This window comes from Aphelocoma coerulescens, chromosome 2 (genome assembly GCF_041296385.1).
Source record: "Aphelocoma coerulescens isolate FSJ_1873_10779 chromosome 2, UR_Acoe_1.0, whole genome shotgun sequence".
NCBI lineage: Eukaryota > Metazoa > Chordata > Aves > Passeriformes > Corvidae > Aphelocoma > Aphelocoma coerulescens.
In genome coordinates this window covers 58696198-58715693 of record NC_091015.1, presented here as the reverse complement: position 1 = coordinate 58715693, position 19496 = coordinate 58696198, and the positions used below count along the sequence as shown (strand labels likewise).

The 19496-nt window shown below is 39.2% G+C and overlaps 1 protein-coding gene across 1 annotated transcript in view; it reads right to left on the bottom strand.

Moving 5' to 3' along the window:
• Positions 1-6408: 6408 nt before the first annotated feature.
• SUSD5 (sushi domain containing 5) overlaps positions 6409-19496 on the bottom strand; it is a 39456-nt gene continuing 26368 nt past the window's right edge. The window contains exons 4-5 of the mRNA XM_069007725.1: positions 16663-16851; positions 6409-7975 (exon numbers count right to left, since the gene is read on the bottom strand). Of these exons, the coding sequence (XP_068863826.1) occupies positions 6693-7975; positions 16663-16851 (1472 nt within the window). The 3' untranslated portion in view covers positions 6409-6692. The remainder of the gene's footprint in view (positions 7976-16662; positions 16852-19496) is intronic.

The following is a 19496-nucleotide window of genomic DNA, read 5'->3' as shown; positions in this document are numbered from 1 at the left end:
GTGGAAATAACATGGGCATAAAGCTTCCAAGCAGATGTTGCCTGTTGGTAGGCAAGTAGCATAGACTGCAGTAGGTACGAGATGACCGAAAGTAAATTCCAGGACCTCTTTTTTTGCCACCCAGAATTATTTCTCTCCAGTTAAAGAACTGCATTTCCCTTTCCAGCACTAATTGTCTGAAATTCCTATTATCTTTTTCAAAAAGCAAAGTACATGGTAAAATACTGCCAAATTTTCATTCCACCAATGAAAAATGAGCACCAGAGTTACCTGTTTTGTGATTCAACTTCAACAGATTACACTGGGGATACATTTGGTGCCTATGAACCCTGATTTTTCCTATTCATCAAACAGTTTTTCAATGGCTATTGCCAGGCTCTCAGGTATTATCAATTTTCTGGCAAGCTTGTGATTTTGTCTTCAAGGCTTCCTTATCTGATACTTTCTCATGTTCACTCATTTCCTCAGCTCTTGATCTTGCAGCTAAAATCCCCTGCCATTGTGCCTTTTCAGGTGGGGATTTCATCATTTACTAAGATGTCCATTAGCCAATGATTTATTTTTCTTAGGTCTGCTTAAAGTAAGTCTGATGTCCTTTACCAATCCGTTTAACTTGAGGAGGCAACTGATACCCTTGTGGCCTCGTGAAATGGCACCATGATCCCTTTTTCATTTTATTCAAATGTCTGTGGATTTTTTCTGGCATTCTTAATTTCTGCTACATATAGTCCCAAGCCAGTTCCATCTTAATAAGTACAAGTAGTTCTCAAACCCTTGTTCTTTTCTAATGAGAAATAGCTCCTCTTCCAGTCCTTCAGTATTTATTGTGGCTTTTTTCAGCATTCTCAGGTTCTTTTAACTGATTTTTCTTTTCCTGCTGCTATTGTTAGATGCCAACATTTACATGTGACTGTAATAATTTAGTGTCTCTTCTTCCACTTCTCTGATCCTGCCAGCTCTTCTTGTGAGGCTGTATGAATATTCCTGCCTCCCTTCTGCCATCCCAAATTCCTGCAGTTGTGAGTTGTCTCCCTCAGATGTTAGCAGCTTCTGCCTAACCCGATGGGATATTTACGTCTGTCTCCATTTCTTTTTGTGGCCAGGTTTACCGTGTGATGCTGATGCTCATGGAAGCATCATCTTGTTGAACACACCGTGTTCGTGTGACAGGCTGGAACGCAGTATTGGTACTGTGTCTGTCCACCTTGGTGGTAGTATTGCCTGTAGAGCTGTACAGTTACACTTTTTAATAATTATTCACATTTTTAGTACCAAAGCTGGCTGTTCTGGTGGCTGCTGTTGGCCTCTGGTGCTCTGTCACTGCTTACAAGCACATCCGCAATAGTTCCATCTGAATGTTGTTCGGTCACCACTTAGAGGTGAATGGTGGGTGAAGTCCATCTTCTGGCAGATTTGTAGCACAGGGGGCTGCATGCATGTGAGTCCTGGGCTTGTTTTCTTGTTGAATGGGGTCCTGCATGATGGAGAACTTCTTGGAAACTGAAGATTAAACTGAGTCAGAAACAGTGTCACACTGAGGTGGATATTTGTTTAGGTGAAAAATACAACTGCTGGCAGTCAGGACAGTCTCTCATGCAAGAACTAAAGCTTGGATAAGGGAGGACATGCACAGGTTGAAAATCAGTGCATTTCACAGACTCTGCTAAGAGTATAATCTTTTTCAAATTAATGCCTACTCTTACTGATAGCAATTCTTTTTATTGCTGGCTCCTTGCTAATTCATCCTCATAAATAGCAACATCCATTAAAAAAAGGAGGAAGGGTGGTAGTGATTTTTCTCCTCAAAGCTTAATTTTGCTCCCATAAAAGAGCATTTCAGGCTCCATACTTCTGTGCCTCAGCAATTCCAATTGCCAATAAAATCAACAGTGAAAAACGAATACTTTTAGAATGATCGGTTCTGGCAAATTAAATGGGAGTACAAATGTCCTGCTGGGCCCTTTCGTTTGCCGTAGCAATTCTGCAAGCAGACCTTCATTATTTCTGTTGACAAGGCATGAGCCAAAAGCAAATTCAAATTTCTCCATTTTCCAGAGTTTTACTGCTTTGGAATGCTAGAATATAAACCCAAAAGTTAGTCAGTTGCCGTTCTTAATTCGTCTGAAGATCCCATCCAACAAAGGAGGTATCATTTCTCCATACTTTCCAGACAAACTATCCCCCTGAAAATCTGATAGCATGTCCTGCTTTACAAAGTTTTTCTCAGTAGACCGCTGCCATCAATACCCACCGTATATTTTCACATCCTTTACAGTGAATTATCAGTCTGTATTGATAACGGAGGCACACTTGGAAAACCTTTCCATTTCAAGAGAGCCTTCATGAAAAATGGTTTAAATAGCATGCAAATTTTACAGCTCTGAAAACGGAGTTGTGATTAGACAAAGATTTGTTGGATTATAAATGTACAAATGTTTATTATGGCTGGTACTGAGAATAAACAGTTGCCTGCATGTGCCAGCTACTATGGAAATATGTTTTTAAGTTCTAATGTGAGCTGTAAACCAAAGCTACTTCAGTTAAAAAAATTCAATACTTAAACTGTGGGGAGAAGTAGTCAGTGCCAGAGAAAACATTCCCATTTAATAATGTTTGAACATAGAGTTGTGATGCAGTTTGTAGCAAGGCAGTGAGAAAAACCCACAACTAATCCTTCATTGCAGCTGTCTGAGCTTTTGGTCGTCTGCCATACTTTAAACAGTGACTTCTTTTTCCTGGTGACTCAAGACTTGAATGACCTAGTGTGGAGAGTTTAAGCTCTATACAAAAAAGGAGTTAAGTAAGAAATAGCCAAAGTAAGTTGGGTTGCACGCCCCAGCAAATCAGGGGTTTGTGTCTTAAGTCCTCTTCAGTGCCTAGGAAAAAACACTGAAATAAATAGATACCTTTTTATTTATTTATTTTTGGCAAGGAAATATTCCGTGGTTTAGGCATCCATCTCTCCTCCTTCCCCTCTTCTCTCTCCTTAAAGTACTGATGTTATATGGAAATGAAATTGTGTAGAGGGTTCAAACTTTGAAGTTTATAAATGTTAACCTTTCCTGTAGAAAAACTTTCTAAGTTTTCCTTGATTATTTTTAACTTTTTCTTCCCATTAATATATCTCATGGGTAGGTCTTTTCAGCATCATGAAGTAACAAATGTGCTTTTTTTTGAAGTAACAAATGTGCTGATTAATTCTTTTGCAAAGCAATGGAACTTGCTTACTTTGAAGTGGAAATATGGGAGTCAGAGGAGTAATTTTATATGACTGTTAACTTCAAAGGAAAAGAAAAAACGGGCTTTCTGCCTTTGCCCCATTCTCACTATCACTTATCTTAAAAGGAATTAAACATTTTAATATTATCCTAAGCTGGTAGAAATCCTGTAGTTTGACAAGTCTTAGAATTGTTGTAGTAATTTCTTATTAAGGGTAATTTTTAAATGGTCATTGATAGCTACGTATTCTGATCTTCCACAGCTATGTATTATGTTGTATCTTTGCATCACAAATTATTTGGTATAAAAAAATGGTAAATCATTGAAAAAAAATATCAATCTATGCTGGGCCCAATGCCCATGGCAACAAATCTCCAGCATAATAGCTTTTGAGGTACAGTAAGCAATAAGGCAGTACAACACAATAACCATATATTGCTAGGACAAGCACAGAAATGGAGGGGATTTCAGCCTGAGAGCTTAGAAAACACCTAAAATGCATGAACCCAGTGTTTCTGTACAAAGGGGAGCAAACACCTTTTGGTTGCATGGATTTGAACCCCCAAACTATTGGCTGTAGCTTTGATGTTACACCCCACAGTGTCACTTCTCAGCCTGCTGAAGCCAATTTGCACAGTCTCTGTCCAGACACAGCAGCACAAGATCTGTATGAAATGGGGGCCAAGTTAATAGGTTAATAGAGGAAAGGGAGATCATATCTCAGTCTTGACCCCAGTGGGCAGATTCTGACCAGCCCTAGAATAGAACAGTACATGACTTTTATCACAGAGTGACACATTAATGGCTGGATGTCACCATCACAAAAGCGCTTCTAATGCTTCCCCCTTTCTTTTTCTTCTCCTAATTTCAACATGCAGATGCTAGTTTCAGCTTTGATTCCTAAGTAATTCATCTCCTACTGTGTTTTGATATTATCGTCTTCACATTTTGTATTCATCGTGTAATGTATGTATTGTTTGCCATTCCCATTATCAGTGATCAGCCAAGTTTCACACACAGAAGGAAGTCTAATTCAAATGTATCATTAAAGAGCTGTTTGTCCCCATCTGTTTAATAGTTTTCCCAAATTCCTTGAATCATTATGGTAAAGTGAATACTGTGAATACAAACAGATCATGCTCCAAATGAGGGTAGATGTTCTAAAGCAGAACTGGGCTGGCAGTCTAAGATAAACACTTTTTAGCTAATATTTTTAATATCAAAGTGTCTTCTACAAGAATTATGAAAGTAACAGACCTGTCTTTTCTCCATAAACTTGTGGGCAAACTGAATGATTTGCACAAGAACACACGCACACACTTCCTTTCCTGGTGTTTTTGTAACTTGAGTTTTATTTAAATACCTCCGAAGCATTATGTTAATATACACTTTCTTCTGCTTCATGAATAACAAGTGTTTCTGAGTCTCAAATAAGATCCTTGTACAATTTGTGTTCGTAATTATATTTTGAGTCTCATTTGGTTTCCTGGGCCAAATAGTTTTGACTTTTCATTTTGAGTGATGCTACACAGAACTGTAACACCTACTTGCAACTTTCAGTTAAGCAGTATTTTTAATGGACGTTCCCATGTTTATTTTTCAGCATATTTCCATGGGATTACAGATGGTATGTTTAAGTTGGGTTAACAGTCTCCATAAACTTGCTTAGTGTGAAATCCATTGTTGGTTTTTTCTTTTTTAATTGCATAAAAAAAAAAATAGTTTACAACAGAAATTCTAGGTTATTTCATAGTGTAGAATGCATTAAAAGCATAAAGTCATGCGTATGTCAGAGTTGTATTTACAAATCTGTACAGTTTCTGTCCTTTTTTATTTACTGCGGCTCTTGCCAGGCAACAAGATTCAACTCTTACCACTCTGAGGTCAAACTCTCCAAGATAACACATAACCATTGTCTAAAAATGCTTTGTTTCGCTTACCAGCCCTGAGACTGACGGCTGCACATAAGATGGGCCCAATTCTGCACTCCATTTCATAAAGCCTAACTTCCATGGAGTTACAGATGATTACCACTGCGACTCAAGCCAGAGCATGACATGAACTCCACCCAGGCACCTTTTCTTACTCTTTGACTAAGGCTGAATGTCAGATGAATTTATTTCTGACCTGCAGATTATTCACAGTTGCCAGACTTCCTCTTGTTCATTCAGAAATGTAAGGAAGACGTCATACTAAACTCACACAAACTATGCTAAGGGATTCTAGAAAACAGGTTCCCCTCTCTTCCTGTGTATTTTCAGAACTGTTGGAAATGGAACATGCTGTTAGAAAAGCCTCAGTGCTTTTACACCAACACCCAGTCTAGAAGTTGAGTGCATTTTATCAACTAGACGCAATTTCTTTCTTTCCCAGGTCTGCTTTATCTTTAAAACCACAATAAGCAGCATGCAAAGGGGCTGCCCATCTCCCACAGCCAACATCCACCCCTCCAGCCAATGCAAGAGCAGAATGGTGAAAAATCAGTCCTTTCACAGAGTTCACATGGCAAAAGTATTACACATGGCTTCAGTTGCCAGAAGTACTACTGGCTGTGAACTAAAATTCAGTATCTTGGTCAGTTAACATTGTGTTCAGAAAGCAGCCAACTTTATATAGGGTTCCCCTGGAAAGTGCTTCATCAGTGTTTGGCTCTGTAATACGAGGCTATTCATCATAACACCTGGATTCAAAGGTGCTCTGACTCCTCTCCTGCTGATACTCAAGGAAGAATGGCACTTACAGTATTCTCTGAAGTCCAGGGAAACATCATAATTTCTACAGGAAGATTAGTTATAAGAATGACATTTCTTCACTAAGGCTAAAAGAACACCTTCCAGAAAAGTAGCATAATGATCCAACATTTGTGGCTTGTTAAATTCACAACGTTGAAGAAAATTACCTTAGTAATCATTGCAATACTATCCATTAAAGTCTGGTAGCAAATAGTTTTTCTTTTTAAGACACATCAGGTAATAATTTGTTATGAGGGTTTATCCTGACCAGCTTGGGCAGGTTCTAAAAAAGGAACAAACACCAAATGTGTGGTTGCTCCAAAAACATCCTTCTTCTATTCCTCCCTCCTTCTTTTCCACTGAGAACAGACCAAAGAGGCCTGACCAGCCCTACCATTACATTATAACCAGGTAACACAGAAATTAATCAATTAATTTATTATTAATAGGAGCAAAATGTAAAAGCGGAACAAATTGAAGATGTACTACTGAGCACGCTGTGTCCTGCTGGTGTCTCCAAAAGACCCTTGTGATAAAAATGTACAGATTCTTTAGCTCTGAAAAGTCGAATATGCTAAACTGCAATTTCAAAAGGATGAAACCTTTTCTGTCTTCTATGTTCTTTTAGCATTCTTTTTTTTCTTCTGCTTTCTGCACTGCTGGATTTTGGCATCCATGAGTCATGCGATCCTTCTAGCATCAATAGGTTTTTTCTTCTGATCTCTGCTGAAAGGCCCCTGGTTAGACTTTCTGCATTTCGATGTGCTGGTGGTGATAGTGGTGGTAACAGTGATGTCTGGGCTGACACCTTCCATTTAGTTTATAGACAGAATTTTTCTGCTGCCGTTTTTTGAAAAACCACACTGCCAGTATAGCTGCAACCAGTAACAAGCAGAGAAGAATCACTATTACTGCTATGATAGCTCCTTTACTGGACTTGGGACAATCATCTCCCTCACATGGCTCAGAAGTGGGGATGGGCTTTTCTTCAAGGCCCTGGGTGAGATTTTCTTGCTCAGCTAATTCCTGGGACACTGTGTCAGTAATGACGTCTGGAACTGGTGCAGTGGTTGCTACTTGTTCTGGGTAGGTGGTTGTGTCTCTTGGTTCTACGTATGGAGTGTGATCAGAGGGGCTGACTGTCACAGAGGTTTCTGACATGGATGTTTTTAAGCTGGTTATGTCAAACAGCGTTGTTGTACTGGGCTCCTGAGTCACGGTTTCCAGAGATGTAGCCAGATGTTCCCATGCGGCATCATCATAACCCCTGCTCACAGTAAAGCTCTCCAGACCACTCACTGATGTAAGTGGTACCAGCATCTCTTTAGCCCCTTCATCATCTGTCCCTGTTGTTGCCGCCACAATCTGTGTTAGACCTTCCTCTGGAGCTGGGCTGCCATTTCCTGATTTTCTTACTTCCACGTGATTTGGTTGGTCAGTTGTAAGAACAATGTCGTCTTCTGTTCCCATTGAACCATCAACTTTATCCCCCTCCTCTTCATCATCCTCTACCACCTCTTGTGTTACTGGATATCCATCTAACCATGACTCATCAGTGATGGCAACTGCATCCATCGCTGTCTCTGTATCATTAGTTGTGAGAATAGGTCCAATGGGGAAATCCTCACTGTCATAAAACATTTTGGCACCACGTTCATCATAGGCTGTCTTCACTCCAATGTGGTTATCACCTTCAGAAAACTGTGCTTTAATGGAATCATCTGTCTCTTTCTCTGATTCAGGCTCACTGAAAGTTTCTGATGGAAACCAAAACAAGTTTTTTTGGCTTAAGAGTGACACAGGGGACTCAGTTGGTGCCCTGCTTCCTTTTTCAGAAATGTCTGTGTGTTGAGTAACCCCTTTGGTACTTCCAGTTCTTCCTTCCTCTGAACTTTTACTGAAGGAAAGCTGTAGTTGCTCCTGCTCGATTTCCTCTTTGCCATTGCCGTGGTCATTCTCGACAATAGGTATTGATCTGTCATCGGGAAAGTTATCTTCATAGTCAATGTGTGCCTCGGTTTCATCTAGAAACATAAAAAAAAAGCCTCATAAGCCAACATTTAATTCTCTGGAAAAACACTGAGCTCATTTATTACAAGAAGCCAAGAAGAAAGGTACAATGAGAAGTGACTTTTAGTCAGTATTTTTCATTCTGTGTTATTGTTTATTTGAAAAGTGCATGGTCCTTGAACTGTTACTCAGTTTCAAGTTTTTTAAAAAAAATCACAATACTTGTCAATGCTAACTGCTAATGTCTTACCTTTCCAGATTTAAAAATGCATATAAATAACTCACTATCTGCAGTTAGGAGACTTTCTTCAATTGCTTATTGTTTTCTCAAAGCTTTTCTCTCCCAAGTATGACTCTTTGCCAGACTTTGGAAAAAACCTTCATCTTATTCAAGCAAGAAATGTGTGTGGAGAGAAACGTATAGCAAAAATTTTATCAATTATTAATTGATAATTAAAAAAACCAAACCCAGACAAAACTAGAAGTGTTACAGAAACAACTGCAACCCTTTTGAGCCAGATGATTTTAAAGAATTATATTCAGTACCTTATGCTCAAGATATCAAGGTACGTTATTATCATTATACTGCTTTCCTTCAATCACCTTGGTGTTACAGTGATACAACAGCTGGGGCCAGAACAGTATTTCTTATTCCATAAGACCTCTTCAGAGCTTACTGAGGCAGGCTCCACCACCAAGGCTGACACTGAGTTCTGCTTGTTTTCATCTGAAGAAAGCAAGATGCACCCTGCAAGGCTGGAAAACTCCGTCTGCAACACTTAAAGTCTAACACCTAGTTAATGTGATAATACTGTCTGTCGGTAATCAACTCTCAGGCTTCCAATTTTAAAGAATTAAATGTTGCCACGGAGAAAAGAGAAAAAAAAACAACACAAAATCAAACTAGTAAAAAAGCTGAGTGCAACAGAGAGGCAGATTCATTGCAGAGCTTGAGTTTGATTTAGAAATACTCAAAAGACCTACCACTCATAGCAAAATAGACTTGACTCAAAGCATGAAGCTAAATGTTTGAATTTGAATGGAATAGTGCATTGTAATTTATATTTCTTCCACTATTCTAAAGCCTTAGCTCAATGAAAAATTTTCCAAACTAGACAGGGTGGTTGATTTTCAGCTCACACAAGTTTTACTCGATAGAAAGTTGATGTAATTTCTGAGATTTATACTGGCATTAGAAGTCATAAAAAGTAGTGCCTTGGGATATGGAAAATAAAACAAACTGAATCATGGTGAGAATTTTTTCTTTTTAAGAGGGTGTTTAGTCTTTCATGAAGACAGTGAAGCAATAGACCTGGCATGACACGGAAAACAAGAAATTAATAGGAGAACCTGTATTACAGATGAATGCATTCATAAAGCCTTATCTTTTTTTGCCTTTTTACACTCAACCAATTTTGAATTACATTTTCATCTGGGGCCCACCTCAATTTCCGCCTGAGTCACATTCTCCTTGGAGACTGGTTCCCAGACTTCTGGCAGAGCTATATTGGGTCTGCTCTTAAGAAAGATTAGAAATATTGTCAAACCAGTCTGACCAAAACCACTTAGCAGTGATACAGCTCACACCATCTCACTTTTTGCCAGAACAGCTTAAGCCAGGTGCCAAAACAGAATGAGCATTAGCAAGAGGTATTTTCCTTGGAATAGCATCTGGGTCTACCAGAAACCAAAGCAGTTATGCTAAGGAAACCCAAAAGTGTGACATAGCCTGCAGAGAGTTAATCCCTCTGTGAAAGCTATCATGCTGGAGAGCTGGATGTTCTTAGCAGGTCCTCTCATCTCACAGGAAGTGCCAACAACAGACCTTCTCTCCCTCCTGGCCCCAGTGTCCTCATCTGCTTATGTAATCCTCTAGATCCTCCCTATCCTCTCCAAAGCAGGAAAAAACTTCTGTCTGGTGCAAGGATGATTTAACAGTCAGGGGCATACAACTCTTAGAGTGGAAAGCTTCCTGGTAGGACTCTCACTTTTCTCATTAATCCTGAAATCTTTTCCAATAGTATTTCAGACTTCTGCAAATGAATGGAGGATAACTCTGAATACCAAGGCACTTTAGCAACAAATTCATGAAGTTCTGTATGGTACTATCCATCACAATGTAGCACTTCTACTAACCATCAAACACTAGTCTCACTTTGTCCCTTCTCTTGCTTTCACTTCAGAATTTTTCTACCTGATTGGTGCTCTCTTTGCATAGAAATCGTGCCTCAAACTATTTCATCCTCTTATCATCCAGACTCCTGCTAGAAGCTGATATCTGGCATGTTTGCTTCACCAAAATCCAGTGTGTCTGAGGACAGCCTATAGGTGTTTTGCATGGATATGAACTGGAACATCATAGTGTGAGAAGTCACCATTTACCAGTTGTTATGGTCATTGTTTTCTTTTTTGAGTTGAATCATCACACCAGTCTGTCTTCACCTCTGTGTCTCTTGTAACCTCTGGTTTTGCCACTCCTTTACTTTTCACACTACAGTAATCCAGCTGAGGCTCAAACAGTAATTTTTATGTTATGGCGTTCTAGAGCAGGCACACACATCCACGAACAAAATTTACATCCATGTGCTTGCGTTGTTTCCTCCAGAGCTCTTTTTTAGTTAGCAGTATGAATGGGTAGCTAGTATTCATCTCATTGACCAGCACCTTATGTATGAGTGGATCATTGGAGAATGCTTAACAACTGTAGTAACACACTTTTTATAGATTTTGAAGCTCTTTCCCTTTAGTGTTTCCCGTGGCATGTCGTTTCAGCCCTCTAGGAGAAGGTCCTGTGGAGGCACAACAGGAAAAAGCATGTGCTTCTAAGAAAATGCAAGTCCTCACTCTATCAGAACATATTAAAGGATTGTTGAACCATTGGTCAAGTCTCCATCAATCCTTGCTGTCTTTGGGCCTGATCCTGCCTGTAGAGAAACGAATTGGTGTTTTCTTAATGCAAAGCTGAGGGAAGAAAAAGCCCATTGTAGTCTAAAGAGATCCTGAGATTGGAGCTCATTATGCACTGCTCGTCACCACATAAGGGAGTCTTGTTCCCTCTCACAATCAGATTGTGGTCCAAGCTGTAAAGCTGCTCTAACATATTTTCATATTCAATCTCCTCTATTTGTAGAGTTTATAGGAAAGACTATCAACATGACTAACGTTAGCTTATTGCATGCCAGAATGAAAGCAACTATTGAGCTCTCTAACCATCAAAGGAAATGCAGACCCCCTTACTCTGAAGCTTTGATTTATATGATCCTGGATTGACTTACACAGTAATAATACTCTATTCTTTCTTCTGGGCCTCAGACCTCCAAATGGGACTTGGAGTCAGTATTTAGTGATTCTGTGTTACCATGACAATCTTTTAAGTCCAACGTGAACTTCCAGGAATAGGTTGCACAACTTCTGCACTTCTTTTTGCTCACCTCCTCAGCACTTTCCTGAACTCTCCAGTTCCCTGAATTTTAGTGTTGGTACTGATGAGCAACAACCAAACTAGACTCAGCTCCACCTCTTATCCAAAAAGTTGTAACCATTATTTATACACATTTTTAAAACCACTAGCAAAAAAACCCCAACAACTTGATTTAAAAGTGATTGCATCTTCCTTTCTACCTAGGCAGGTCTGGTTTTAAGAAGAGCCAGAACAGAAGTTCATTTATCCAAGACCAAAATCTTTCTATATTTGATAATTGCTACATCTTGACCATACCCTCGTCTGGCAGACTCACGGATCAGTGAGTTTTAATTCCCTGTCTGAGGGATTACTGAGTCTGAAATGAACACTTTACAGCAAGAGATGCTGAAGTGACATACTACCAAAGATGTGAAGCTCAATTAAAGGTAAAATCCTTTTAATTCATAATTAATCCTTTCCAGGAAGTGTCCAGTCCTATAGAGCTTTCATGTCCTTCAGTTTTTGATCCTAATGTGAAAAGAGTGACCAAACATAGAGACAGGCAGAAACAAAGAGTCTGGTTTTCCACACTCTAGGATCAGTTTAATTTTTCTTCTAGATAGCATATTGGCATCCAAGCTCTATTTTGAGTGTTGCTATTTTGAACAACCATAAAGTGCGCTGCATATTTTATGGGTGTATTTTTAGAGTACAGGAAATTGAAACTTGATTCTCTGTAGACCATCATTATAAACATTTGTACTGCACAAAAACATCTTTATTCTAAGAATCTCAAAGTAGCTACAGCAAACATTAACAAGACAGCATCTGTCTTTAAGGGTGGGAAGGAAAAGTGCATGTGGACCAATTTGCCTAAGATCAGTCAGATTTGTGAACTACAGTATCTCAAAGAATTATCTATTTGGTTTGGATCAGGCACACAAACTTTTCTCTAGTCAACCACAATATGCTTTATAGAAATCGTGTTGCCTTCAGTCTTTTGCAATAGCTACAAGAAAGAGGATAATTTTTATTCCAGCAGAAAGCCTGCTAATATAAATAAATAACCCATCAAAATTTTTTTAGCTTATTCCATTTGGCAGAATCAGTTCATGCTAGATCGATACGTTACATTAATCTAATACAACCCCCCAGTGACAGGCCTGAAAAGGGAACCAAAGTTTATCATAACAATTGTTTTGACAGGCCATGGACATATTTGTAGCTGATTATATTTGTCTGTCACAACTCTTCCTTTGCACTCTCAGAATGAAAAAAAAAAAAAAAAGCATTCTCAAATAAGATCAAAAGCCAGAGACATTTTGTTTGATCGCCCTCATTAAAAATAAAAAACCAAAAAGAAATTGTGCTAACTAGTCATGTTTATGGACCACATGAATGTGAATCAATATAATTCTTGAAAACTCAGAAAGCAATGTTTGAAGTAATGCAAATTGTTGAGACAGGCAAAAAGACTAGTAGCTGCAGATTAAGTGGTCAAAATCAGCCAATTCCTCCTTAAACTGACATCAGAAGGATGATCCTTGAAAAGTTAGGCTACCTTGGAACACACTAGATGAGTATCCAAGTGTTGTCACTGGAGAGATTCCTTAGATGTGTAGAAGATACAGACTCTCCTGCCACAAGCATATAGCTGTAAAACCCCAAAACAATCCAGGGAGAAGGATAGATACATGACATTCTTCTGAGCCAGTTTTAGGGCAGAGATGGAGCATGATTTCCCAGCCATCTCATCTGCCTTCTCTTTGAGGAAGCAAACCCTAAAGAATGTAGCCTAATACAGACCAACCCTGACCCCCGCCACTGAAGTGCTGGTATTAATGCTTCTGCTATTGAACTCATGGTTTATTTTGGGAAATAAACAAATGGCATTTAGCAATTGTCAGTTTAGTTTCTGTGCTTGCAGGACAGACACAGCATGGCACATATGCATCTGCTTTCAGACCTTACTACAATGTTCTTCAGGATATATTTTGTGAAGCAAATGCATTCGCTCCACAGAAAAAGAAAATATAATAAATGGCAAAATCCATGTGTTTCCCTGTTCTCTCCTTAAGGTTGCTTTGTTGGGCTGAATATCCCTGTGTTTTCAGCTAGAACACAGCGTCTTTTCATGGCAAAGTATTACAGGAAACAGAGTTACTTTTTCTCTTTAAAAGCATCTTAATTAAAAATTACTGTCTATTACCTGGTGTGCACAATGTACATTATAGCCATTTGTAACATACTGCTTTCCTAATTTCCATCCTACTTTATGGTATCCAGAACCCACTTAATATAATGCCAAAATTATTTTGTTCAGTTATGCCCAGAGCCAAGCTTTGCCAGGTATTTTTCATTATATGTCTATTTGATTATATCTGTATTTTTTAAATTTTAATTTGCTAATCTGCCAACTGTATAGCTGCACACTTATATCCCAAGTGCCAGAATGGACTGTATCTCTTCTTACTGGATCAAAACAGTGAGGAAAGATGATCACAAAGAGACTTCAAAGAACGTTTAAGTGCTATATTTAGACACTGCTGTGATGATAGTTCTGTGATTCCATATTTGCTCTGTGTGAGCAACTGGGAATGTAAAGCCAGTCTGACATTTTTACACAAACAAGAAAAACATGCAATTACTGCTGTTTAGTCTGATATTCTGCCTGGACAGCTGAGTATTATAATGGGGTAGTTACCAAGTAGAACAATGGTACTCAAGGTGTAACACCCACAAATCCCAGCAAGCTTTATGAAATTGGATAAATGTTATCACTCTTCCACAGATGATGTGGAGTAAGCAGCAGAGAGCAGTATAGTGACTTTTCCCTAGTCTCAGAGAGTGCAAGATGTAGGAACCTTATAGGTCTCAACGCTCTGACCGGAGTTTTGTCCCCGTGGTCTCCTTGTGTTGGGGTAAGAGCATTGGGACCACTTCACATTTCCCAGTTGCTCACCCAGCACAGATGCAGAGCAAGGGCACTGTATCATCTTACCAGGTTCTAAACATAGCACATAAATATTCTCTGAAGTGGCTTCATGAACATTTCCATTAATGTCAGCCTGTTAGGACAGAAGTGGTCCAGTCTGCCAACAGGAATATAAATTCTCTATGAAGTCCCATCATCTGCCTTCATAATAGGGAAGGTGCTCTTGTGCCTCAAAGCACTTAAAAATCAGTCTGTGTGCTGACTTCTGGAGTACTTAATAATTGTTATTCTCTCTCCTATGACCCCAAAATATCAGTCAACTCTAAACCGGGTTCCTTTTAATTAAATTCCTTTTTGTTGTTGTTCTTTTTCATTGGATTCTTACTTTGTTTAAAAATAATGAAACCTAGTATCACACGTTTTAATCATCCTGTAAAGTCTTCTTTCTTAAAGAATTATGATCAGGAGGATTAAATATATAATTATTACTTGAACAATTATTGTATTTTTTATCCCATCTCCTTAAAGCATTTGAAAAATATTAATCAGAGGAAGCCCCCCAGCATTTAAATTATTTAAAAAATCATAATCCACAATATCACATCTGCTCCCAAGTTTCAGTGTTGATGTTTGTGATTTTACAGCCACACTTTCCTATTTCTTTTAAAAATATTTTTCTCTCCCCTGCAGCTGTGTGAAAGGCTCAGGCAAAACAGGGGAAATAGACTATTTATCCAGAGAAAACAGTAAAACACACACAACTTAAATGGCCTGATTCTTTCCCTTCCTTACTTTGGTGTAAAACAGCTCTATGTCTACGTGTGATGAAGTTAGCGTTTCCACCAACCCCAGTGAAGGAAAAAGAATTATCAGTTTGGTGCAGATTATAGAAGATTCAGACCCACTGGGTTTGCTGAAGATGTACCTGCTTATCGTAGGGGTGTTGGACTAGATGACTTTTAAAGGTTCTTTCCAACCTAAACTTTTCTATGATTCTTTATTCTATGATCAGATGTAAATACTCTTTTTTCTCCTTTTTCCCTCCACATTCCACCTTTATGCCCTGCATTGCTTTGCTTAATCATCTGAACTGCTGTTTGTAAAAACAGTTTTAGAAGCTGAAAGAGTTCAGAAAAACCCTGGTGCTTTCATTTTTTAGGTTTTTTGTATCTATACCAGTTGGATGGGTTTGAGAATCTGGTTCCCTGGTGCACAGACATGACCTATTTCTACTAAGAACAAGTTTGACCTTTTCTCATGATTATCCATTGCCTGATGGTATATTCATGAGTAAAAAAACTCCTTGCAAGCCTCTGGACATTAAGGAATATATAGGTTCTGAAATGGACATAGTAACTCTAGCCCACATAGATAGCTCAGGTACCCAACAGCTGCCCATTCCTTTGCTTAAAATGTTTCTATTTTGCCAGAAATATTACCTTAAAGATGTGATATCCCTCTCAAAAGTACTAAGATTCTCTGATGACCATTCTTAAATACCGGAAAAAATGGTGGGTTTATGCATGGAGCAGGGTAACATGAGAAAGCAGAATTCAGGTTACATCCACACCTGAACTCATGGAACAGTTTAGCCTGTGTTTAAACAAGGGGAAAGTTAAAAGACTGCTGCAGAATTTAACTAACACATAAAGGTGGATTTTATTGAGGTTTAAATTAAGGAAATGTCATTTTACAATTTGCTTGGGGGTTTTGTGGTTTTGGGGGTTTTTAGAAAAATCTTTTCTTGAGTCAAGCCATTTGGTAAGAAAATCCACTTTTATTTTTTTAATGGAGTAAATATCTGGGCAGCTACTCTTGTGTTTGTAGACAAAAGTCCTGGAGGCATGGTACAAGTTAAAAACTGTTTGCCTTTTTATTGGGACAAATTAAAAAATCATACACTTTTTGGGTCACAGTTTATTTGAGTGGCACAGACAGCTCTCTTAACTAACATAGGTCTTTAATGTTCCCAACCTGACAAAAGGAAGCAGCATTTATCATACGTGTAAGGGCAGAAGTGCAAGAATGTTAATGCTAAAGGAAAGGCCTAGTCAAAGCTCTGATCAGCCAAACTGACTTCTTACAAAAAGCTGGGGGACAAAGTTTTTATATTGAGTGGATTCTACCTAGAGAGAAAATTTATGTTTGTATAAGTGTGAGAAAGTTGTCTTTTCCTGTGGTTTCTTGGAGATGTCTACCAATGGGATTGTAAAATTCCTGTTGGGCCAGCTAAGACATTCACCAAGACCTTTACTGGGACTGCAGGTGCCTGGGGCACACCCTTACAATCCTGGAACCATGTGAGTAGGCTGCTGGGAGACACTCCCTCCCAGAGGGATGCTCCATGTGCTGGGTGAGCTCACCTTTGACACAGGCCTGGACCTGCCCGTACCACTCGCCGCAGCTGTTGCAGAGCAGCGTGAACGCCGTCTCCTTGTTGCCCATGACGTACCCCTGGGCACAAACGTACAGCAGCTCGTCCCCCATCTCAAAGCCAGTGTGGCCATGCAGGATGGTGTGGGGGAAGGACGGCGGGTCCCCACAGGGCTTGTCTGAAAGGAGAAAAGAGATGATATTGTAAAGACTTCACAACAGTCTTTGAATGCAGTGCTAACAGCAGTGGTAAGAGTTTCCCTGAAGATAAACTTATACATGTCCACGGAAATTGTACATCTCATCTGTTTCATGCCCTTATGTCCCTTCACAGTTATTTCCAGCTGTAATTGGGAAGGTATAAATTGGGCTATGACTGTGATGCGATAACCATGATGTTATTCATGTCTCACAGTCATGCATCTAGAAGGGCTTTGTTTCAAACAAGTCAGGATGCCAAATCACAGCTGTCTTCCCTGCCTGATTCTACAAAAGCTAACAACGACTTGAGCAGGTTGGGACTGGAAAGGAACAGCTTGGGCACAGTCATTTTTCTTAACCACAGAAAGGCTGTGAAATTGTTTAGGACTGGCACTTTGATCTCTTCTACACTGTAGGAAGCCAGCAGATGCTGAGCAATGGACCAGTCCACATTCACAGAAAGAAAAGGTCCAGGTGAACACCAGTCAGTTCTTAGACTATCTCTAATATTCTACTCTTTCTCAACATCAGGTGTCTTCCCAGATATTCAAATCTCCCTTTTTAGGCTAGAGTCACCCTAAAATAAATAGTGACTTGTGCTCGTCAACTTAAGAACACCCAGGGGTAACATAGCTCTGCTGTCTGTGAGAATCTGAAGAGCTAAATTTACCAGGGTATAAAACTCCACAAGATGTTTGATAGTATTTTTGCTGACAGCATTAAAAGCCAGGAAGAAAAATTCCTATGAACAAGAACAAAATGTTTTGTGGTTTTTGTTGCATTAAGGAAGTGTAGAGGGGAGGCAGGTTGACATCTGCCACCACCAGTGTAAACTGAATTTTAACTCTCTTTTTCAGGTTTGAATGATCTTGGCCATTGTTAAAAAGGCAGACCAATATCTTCTAGAGAACTTTCAAGCATTGTGGATTCTCTCTTCTCAAAGGCCTTCCTCTCTGAAAAGAGCTCTTCAGAAGGGCTTTGCCACATCCCTCTTTCCTCCATGTTTTTTTACAGTCCTTGTTGGAGTAGGTAACTCTTGGTTACAGAAAAACAAAACAAATAAAAAAAACTTTAATGCAAGAACATGGATTTTCCAAGAAACCCAGTGGGCAAAGTCAGCAGTGTCGGTACAAATTATCACTTCTATATTCATTCTCAAATCTGGGAATTTTTTCCAGTGGTTCTAGAACCCTCATTGACTGTGTTAGAAAAAAAACAAGTGCTCCTCTTGCAGAAGTAGTTGAAGATCCAATACCTGCTTTTGTCCAGATACAGAACAACCAAAATGAAAAGGCTCATGAGTTCTGGTAATTATACAGGATAAGGGAAACGCAGGGCTAGGTCTGTGTTCTAGCACTGATCTCTCTTGTTGAAATAGTTTGCCTTGGTACAAAAACCTGATTGCTTAGCTGGAAAAGCAAAGATTGTGTTCCTTGAAAAGACTTTTGTTTGGAAGCTGAAAAGACTCCAAGAATAGGTTCCTAAACATGCAGAAGGAAAAACGTTTTCAAAGAACACTCTTGCTATTTTACTAGAGTCTACTTTTAGGGCATCATCACCACAAGATCTTGCAAGCAACAGTTTGATCAACACCAGTTCATGTTCGGGGTTTTCAATGGGCAACAGGCTTGACAGAAAAGCTTTTTCAATTCCCCTTCTGAAAAAGCTCAGGCTTTCCTGCTTTTGCCCCAGGGACATTCTGCAAAATCCTTGTGAGTCCCAGGCTGCAGCTTTTCCCATCATCTACCCACTTCTGAGCCAGGCATAGGTAAATACATGCTTATTTAGAAATATGATGTATTTATTTTGCCAGTTGTTTACCTTGTAGTGAAATTAAAATCCTATGATAAACACCCACATTCTGTGAAAGTTCCTTTGGATCAGGCTTTTGGAAATTGTCTGATAGACCTGACTACCACTTCTCAACCGGGTGTGCTGAAAAATATCTGCCACTAGTATAAGGGACATGCTACTGAAGTCAAACCTTTGAAGCCTGTTCTCTGTATGGTACACACACACACACACACACACACACACATATATATATATACTGTCTAACACCTTCAGAAGTTAGTGGGAGTTATGCACACACGCACTGACAGAAAAAAACCAAGCTTTTGAGGCTACACAAAGCTCAGTTTATAGAGTCTTATGGAGGTTTGGTATCTGAGGAAGTAAAGAACATTTAGCAGCTAATGCCTTTCCTGTGAACTGGTCGGATGAATAGAGATTGATGTGGATGAAAGGTATAAAAAATTATTTTATCGCCTCATAGGAAGGCTACAGAGCTGTGCATTTCATGTGCTTTATTTATGTAGCTACTTCCTTCCATGCAAATGGGAGCTGTGTATCTGTTCTGAGGGACGTATTGATCCCAAGGCTGCATGGAACAATTATACATCAGACAGTATTCTTATCTACAAAGCCTTGCTTCTTAATCCTGTTGCCAGAGTACACAGAAAAGCAACACATTAGTTAACTATGGCAAACATTCAAAAAGCACATTATAACCTTCCAGGAAAGAAGAAAGCTGAAGGGTTCTTTACAGTAAAATTTGACAACAGACATGGTAACAAAATTATGAGAGCCCAAAAGAGAGACCTGGCTGATGCATGAATAGAAA